This window comes from Grampus griseus, assembly GCF_964374135.1.
Source record: "Grampus griseus genome assembly, chromosome: 9".
In the NCBI taxonomy this organism is placed as follows: Eukaryota; Metazoa; Chordata; class Mammalia; order Artiodactyla; family Delphinidae; genus Grampus; species Grampus griseus.
In genome coordinates, this window is record NC_139003.1 from 36749688 (window position 1) to 36757759 (window position 8072).

Sequence of the window (8072 nt, forward strand, 5' to 3'; positions counted from 1 at the left end):
AAGACCATTGGTTGAGATGTAAAGAAAGGCAGAAGACTGATCAGTCAAATCCATCACCACTCACTGTCCTGCTCACCTTTGGGTCAATGAAGTCAGTAGAACACACTTATTTCAGCAAGAGATGGCAGTTCTTCAAGGAACTGTCAGTGAAATGCCAATCCATTCAGTCTCATAAGTTTATTAAATAAATCACAGCAAAACGGAATCCTAACTCTATGGTAAAGTTTTCCATGAACAACTAATAGAAGTATTTAAAAATTCCATCACTGGAAGGGCAGTTTAGGTGTACTTCTTATTTCTATATACTCATGGATTTACATTTAGAAGAAAGTATGATTTTTATTACATCAATCTGGTCAATATCATCTTCAGTTTTTCAAGATGGGACGTGTATGAGAACGTGCTGTGGAGGACAGTGCTATTCTTCTGCATGAACGCAAGATCTATGTCAATACAATTAGAAGTGTATGTAAACTCAGTGTCTGATACTACAAGTACCTACCAAATCCTGTAACAGAAACCTGGCCTTAAAATGGAAAAGACACGTTAAGATTGTAGCACTCAAAACCATCACCTGTATCACCTCTGGCACACATGCCAAAGATGTCCCTAAACCTATGACTGAAGTAAAAGTCACCATTTATTGAAGACTAGGTACTATAATTATGATCCCACTACTCAATTCAACATTCCAGCAAGACAGATATGATTATTACCCATTTCACAGATGTGAAACTAAGGTTCAGAGGTTGCTTAACTTGCCTGTGGCTGGTGAGTAACCAGGATGTGATCCTAAGTTGTCCTGACCTCTTTTTTCATACCATATTATCTTTCTATAGTAACATCAACTTTAGAACAAAGTTATGTTTAAGGAAAGTATGTTTCAGACCTCATTCAATGGAATTTAGTTACTATGTGACATCTTTATAGTCGTAATTGGGTTAAAAGTTCTCTTTCAGTTACTGTGTGGCCTTGTGCAAGTTGCTCTTTGCACCAGTTTTCTCATTTGTATTAAATAAAAAGGGGATAATATGAGTATCTATCTCAGGGATGTTAAGACAGAATGATCTCTAAAAGCATTTGAAACAGTACTTGGCACAGTTACTGCTCTACAAATGTTAGCTACCATCAGTATCATCATTGTTATAATACCTCTTTTATAATATCTTCTCTTAATATCCTGCAAGCTGGGTCCCATGTATGTTTTAAAGGAAAACAGAAGGGTGTTCTGAAGTAGGCCCCTTCAGAACCTTACACCAAACCTAGTATCTATAATTCTTTTTCTTCCTTGACACCCTCTGGCCTGTACCTTGCAAGGCCATCTGAGTATGTAAGATTATCTAAGCTTCTTGCTGACTCTGAATGTGGGTGTATGTGTGAAGAGCTGGGAGCTGGGTATGAGAGGGCAGTTCTTGGCAGGGGTGAGAAAGGGTATAGAAGATAATATAAAAGGCCTTCAGAGCACATAGTTGCAATACCAGTACAGAGCACCAACAGACACCCTGACAACCCCTAGGAATGCAAGGGCAGCCTAAGCAGTTATCACCACCACATTCTTAAGCTTCCCCTTGGTTACACCACAATTTAGATAGCTTCTAAGTTAATCAGAGCAGGCAGTTTTACAGTTCAATTAGGCATATCTTTATATTGAATGCAACTGATATTTACTGAGTTCCAACTTTATAAAAGGAAATATGTTGGGCTTTCCTAAATGTATAATTCAATGCAATAATCATAGTAACTCTGCAAGGTAGATATTATAGCTATATTTTCATAAATGTAGCAGATATGTAATAAATCTACATTATACAGCTACTAAAAATCAGAATTGAAATTTAAATACAGTTTTTCCAAGATAGGGTCTAGTCCTCTTTCCACTGTCATGCCAAATATACAAGGCTGGACTTAAGCCTTAATGCTGGAAGTAAGATGACAACCTGTGGAAAACTAGATAAGAGCCACACAGATGATGGAAGACAGATTTCAAGGTCTCTATAGCAGTTTACTCAGTTATGGGTTCAAGGTTATAAAGGACAGATTTGAAGTATTCTCTTAAATATTTAATCATTATGTAAACACTAACACTTCACTTAAAAAAAGACTGAAAAACTATGCTTAAATGCTAACTATGATTATCTCTGACAAAGTTGATACTTCATGATGACATTCTGAATTTTCCAGTTGGTATGCATAACTTTCACAAGTACACGTTGGTATGCATAACTTTCACAAGCACACAACATCTACTCAGTTTTTTATTCTACTTCAATTCCTCTGTTTAAAAATAGCAGTCATTCAAGTACTTTGGATAAATTTCAAAGATTCTAACCATTAAATTGTTATAGAGTGTTTACTACACACAGTTCTGATAGGCACTGGATGTACAAAACTAAAATAAGACAACTCTCGCCCTCAAGAAGTTCAGTCTACTGGTGCAGACAAAACTGCCAACAAATAACTACAGTGTGATATGGTGTAAGTGTGATAATGGAGATTTGGGAGTAAAGCAGGGTGACTGAACATGAGGCTGGAAAAGTAGATTGGAACCTAAATGTAACACGTTAGAGTTACACCGAAGATTTGAAGTGAAGATCCATGAATACATTTGAGTTTGGGAAGGTGGATTAAGAAAGGGAAAATCAAGAGTCAGTGAAATCAGGGTTTCCCTGATGGTGCAGAGGTTAAGAGTTCGCCTGCCAATGCACGGGACACGGGTTGGAGCCCTGGTCTGGGAGGATCCCACATGCGGCAGAGCAACTAAGCCCCTGTGCCACGGCTGCTGAGCCTGCGCTCTAGAGCCCGTGAGCCACAATTACTGAGGCCTGCGTGCCTAGAGACACTGCTCCGCAGTGAGAAGCCACGGCAATGAGAGGCCCATGCACCACAACGAAGAGTGGCTCCCTGTCGCCGCAACTAGAGAAAAGCCCACGCGCAGCAAAAAAGACCCAGTGCAGCCAAAAAAAAAAAAAAAAGTCAGTGAGATCAATAGGAAGGTTTTGCAATCATCCAGGCTAGAATTCAGTTCTGGTCAAACATTTATTAAACACTGACGAGGTGCCAAGAACAGGGTCAAGCAGACAAAAACAAACGACACGGTTTTGGTCCCCAAGAGTACAGTCTGGAGCGTGGGGACACAGGTAATTCAGCAGCAACAGTGAGGGTTAGAAACAGAATAGTGGCTACTTGAAGAGATGGAGAGAAAGAACAGATTCAAAAGATTCTTTCAGGCACAGGAAAATAAGGTGTGGTAACTGATCAAATTCAGGACCTGAGGGCAAGATAGGAATCAAGGGTGCTTCCTCGGTTTCTATAAAAGGCTTGACGCCATTTATTAAAATAGGAAATACAAGAATGAGGAGTTGACGCCACCTGCTATCCCCATTTCTTCTAGAGACATCACAAATGAATTAATAAGGTCTCCAGACGAAAAGCTTTATAAATCCAAAGAGGCATTACCATGATCATCATCTAGTGGACATGCATTTGTAGGGAAAAAAGCAGACTGTCAGAATACTACAATATGGAAGCACAGGTTAACACTGTCAGACGAAATCACTGCCATCAGAAAAATTTCCCCAGTAACATCCCCAAATGTGAGAAATATTGAGTCTATTACATGTTCTTAATTTTAGGGGACAATATGAAATCCTAGTTACCGTTCAAATGTTTGGAAAGCAAGGGCTTCCCTGAGAGATGGAGCCTCAGGATGTCTGGCACACAGACCTCAGGGAAGGTGTACCTGCCTGCATACTGCCCAGTGACTCATTCTAGCAGAAATCTTGTAGAATTGCACAGATTTCTATAAAAAGACTCCCTAGTCCCTTCTGTCCCAGAATATTGAACACACAGATTCACATTTTAATTAGAATTAGAGGGAAACCTCTTAAAAGAGGCAGTTTTCAAGAAATTAATGATTTTACAGGGAAAGACATACTCGATAGCTGAAGTGGCTGCTTAACAAAAAATATGAATATGCATACTTTTAACATCATTATTTCCACCCAAAATTTGTATCACACTTTGCAGGCTTTGAAAAGAATGTGGATAAAGTCACAGAATGATACATAGGTTATTAAGGGAATTTTTTTTTAATTTTAAAATTTAATTTATTTTTTTATATAGCAGGTTCCTATTAGTTATCCATTTTATACTTATTAGTGTATACATGTATTAAGGGAATTTTTAATGACAACTTTACCTTGTAAGAATGACATAAAAATCAGCCATTAAGCTCTCCCATTGATTGCTACCAATTACTGAGAATACTGATTCTCACTAATCACTGATGGGCAGTTCTGAACCAGAGTGAGGAAATTTTTGTTACAGATACAGCAAATTCACTGCTCAATACTTCTGTTGACAGCAAACTGCAACCTAAAATTATGCTTTCTATCAGTTAATTCCATCTAATAGTCATCTAAACACTGATCCTGAATTAATACTGGTCATCACAGTTTGGTAATGATATGGAGAGAAGGACACTCATATTATTACTGGTAGGAATCTCTACACACACGCGTTCAGAGGAAAATCTGACATCACAATTTTAAACATGTGTCACCTTTGACCAAATTCCTCAAGAAATACACACCCGGTGGACAAGGATATGTATATAAAGCTGTTCACTACATCACTGAAAAACTAAAGCTACCCTACATGTTCATTAACAGAGGAATGGTTAAAGTATGGGACGTCCATATTATGGAACACTATGGGCACAGTCCTTAAAAAGAATTAACAAATATACTGATAGGGAAGGCTGTCTATAGTAGAACACTGGGAGAAAGACGGTGGCAGATCTTTAAGCTTACATAGAATGATCACTTTTTATTAAAAAAAAAATCAAAACCATACAGATGTGTGTCATATATAAAATTTATTAGAAAAAGCACACACCAAACCCCCAAAAGTTGTTACTTTGGGAGTGGGACTGAGTGTGGTGCAGGAACTTTCAGTTTTTTACCTTACACATCTCTGAATGGTTTGAACTGATTATGATGAAAAGTTTTATAATTTTAAAGTAACTAATGACATTTAAAAGTTATACAATGTTTTTGAAAGGCATACCCAATTTTCTTTTTTATGAGTTAATCTGTGAGATAAATTCACCAAAGATTTCACCTTCAAATGTTAAACTGGTAGCCCTCTGGTACTTTGAGAATATGGAAAACCTTTAGCATGTTACTACAAGATAAGAGTTGACTATATGGCCAACCCCAAAATGAACTGTTTAAGGTGTGAATATAACACAATATTTAAGTATGGAGCTTAGCCAAAGATTTCTTTGGTAGAGGTACTGAAATAATTTCAAAGCTAAGGGTTCCATTGATAAGAAGTGGGAAGAAATCTCTGTGCTAAGACAAAAACTTAAGACTAAATGTCAATTTAACCATGAAAGCAAAAACAAAGAAAGAAATTTTCATAAAACCCAACAAGGACGGAGAACCAAATTTAAGCCCCAAACCATGTCCATTAGAAAAAGACAAGTAGCTGTGTTACATGAACAAATCAAAAAAGAAGAGAGTGGGATGGGGATAGACAGACTAAAGGTAAAAGAATGGGACTAGGAATTCTAAAGAAAATCCCCCTGCAGCTTTCAAAGTGTGATTTTTGCTCTCCATATTGGATCAGAAGACAACTTGAAAGTCAAGTGAAGCCGAAGTAGCTGTGATGATTTTCTCTGGAACCATGACTGCAAATTGCCACTTCCCTTCCTCTCGTTCTGAGGACCCAGTCTGGAAGATCTCCCAGGCTCCACATTCAATCCTGGAGAACGCCCGGGGCAGTCAAAGAGCGAGGGGGTAAACTGTGAGAGCCACACACACTTTCCCTTCAGAGGCTACTCCAGCCAGCAGTTGAGAAAATCTGTAGAGTGGATAGCAGCGACCAACCAGTCTGCAACTGGAAATCCACCCGAATCAAAATAAAACCTATCTCCCGAGGCCAAACCAAGCAAACCAAGGCAGGGGTAGGGTACTGGCGAGAAAAGAGAGTGGCTAATCCCAGAGTTACAATAACCCACGCACGAACGTGACATGACCCACGCCCACTCAGCAGCGAGCGCAAAGGTGGGAGCTCCAAATGTGGGACAGACACCCAGGGAACTTCCCCGGCTGCGGAGGCTATGGCATCTCATATTCTCTTCCCTCCCAGACAGCCCCCAACAACTAGCCTCCTCCGACCCCACGCCATCCCGCTGGGCCCTGCCCGAGGTTCCCTCGTGCTCAGGTGGCCTTAGAGCTAGGGTCCGCCCAGCAGTCAGCAGCACTCCGGGTCGGAGCGAAAGGAAGACACCTCAGAGGCACCGTACTCACCCTCATAACTGACACCCCCAGTTCCGCCACGGTTGCCATCACCGTCCTCCTCTCCTTGGGTAGCAGCCCCCTGTGTCTTGGGAGCAGCCATTACACGGCTGAAGAAAAAAAAGGGAGGGCTGCGGACAGGCGCGGAACCAATGGAAACGCGATTGGAAATGAACTCCCCATCGACGCGGCGTCTCCTCCACTCCCACGCTGCGCCGTCACTATCTGGGCCAATAGGACGTGGCGAGCGGAGCGTATCCCCGCCCCCAGCCGCTAATTCCCCTCCTCCTTCCGGGACGGAGTGGCCCAGAACTACAATTCCCAGGGTGCTGCGGGGGCGCTAGGCAGGGAGGGCTGGAAGAGGCGCTGGCGGGAGGGGGTGCGCCCGAGAGTGCCCCGGCGTGTTCGCTTAGTTCAGTGAATCAGAACAATGACTGCGCCTCCGGGTTCCCGGGAGCGCGTCGGAGGAGTGTGAATAGCTACCGCCGGGAGAGCGGCGGGTGGCGCAGCCTCGGCCGCGCGGTGTCAACGCCGGGCTCGGGAGCCTCCAGCGCAGACCTTGCCCAGCGCCTGCAGCCCGCGCGGAGCCGCCGGGCTCCAGCGCTGCAGCCGCTACTCGGGAGCTGTGCATTGTTGTGAGTCGGAAGCAGGGGCGCGGGGATTCCAAAGCGCGAAGACCCCGGACCCCTCTCTAGCCATGTGGATACCTACGGAGCACGAGAAATACGGCGTGGGTGAGTCCCAGCTGGGCGAACTTTTATTCCGCTCTGGCCGGAGCGTGTGCGTATTTCGCGTCCTTGCCCCCGCGCCCCTCTCTCTCCACCCGGCTGGAAATGCCTAATCCTAGCATCGCGCTGCGGGTTCGGGGCTTTGCCTAGCCAGCTCCGGGCAGAGGGGTGCGCGTCGGGGTCTCGCGCTTTAACGCCGGATGGGCGCTCCAGGCACCGGCTCCCGGAGGGAGCGCTCGGACGGCTGAGGGGAGCGCGCCGCCAGTCCGCCTGCTGCGGGCTCTGCCTGCGGAGTTCGGAGTGGCGACGGGGCGTGTGTATGTCAAGTTGGAAGAGGAGGGCGAACGGCATTCCGCTCCCTCCTTCTCCTTTTTCCCCAAAGACTGCAAGGGCTGTGACGATTTCCCAGGGTGGAAAGGGAGGCAACAACAGTCGCGTAGAGAGAACATCCCCAAAACAGAAGGGAGGCGCAAAACCTTCCCTCTGCCTCCCTTCAACATTCCCGGAGAGCGGAATGTGGCACCGTCCTCAAAAGAGCCGCTCTGACAGAGTCCGGCCCGAGCCTCCCTCCTCCCTTCCATCCCGGGTTACCGAGTGTGTTGAGGGGCGGGGGGAAATTGGTAAATTTCAACATCTGCGCAGCTCTGCTCTTTGGTCTTTGGAGGGGAACGGGTATTTCAGCAATGTTTTTACTTCTGACCACCCTCTCTGCCCGGGGTGAGCCCGGTTGGGGGGTGGGGTGGTGGAGGACAGCTGTGGAGTGTTAATGGGGAGAGGGAATCGGAAAGCTTGGGTCTTCGAGGCAAGGAGACAGCTCTTAGGAAAGGACTACCCAGACACTGGTGTTCGGAGGAAAAGGAGCAGGGTAGCGCTCGCTCTTCTGTGCAAAGGTGAACAACAAAGGACATTAATGTTGACTGATGAATACAGGAGTCTCCCTTCCTTTCCCTCCTTCCATTTCAGGCCGATTACAGTTCCCGTTTTTGTTGTTTGATTTCAGCTGAGTCGCCCCTTGGCAGTTACTCCTTTTAGGTTGCGACTA

General features: G+C 44.4%; 1 protein-coding gene across 2 annotated transcripts in view; it reads right to left on the minus strand.

Moving 5' to 3' along the window:
- Positions 1-6431, minus strand: part of ZNF277 (zinc finger protein 277) — a 111956-nt gene extending 105525 nt beyond the window's left edge. Inside the window, exon 1 of one of the 2 annotated variants that reach the window (XM_082662196.1) lies at positions 6315-6431. Coding sequence is in view for 1 of the 2 variants with exons in the window: in XM_082662195.1 (XP_082518321.1) it covers positions 6315-6405 (91 nt within the window). In the remaining variant the exon portion in view is untranslated. The remainder of the gene's footprint in view (positions 1-6314) is intronic. The other variant, XM_082662195.1, reaches the window with a different exon arrangement.
- Between the last annotated feature and the right edge of the window lie 1641 nt (positions 6432-8072).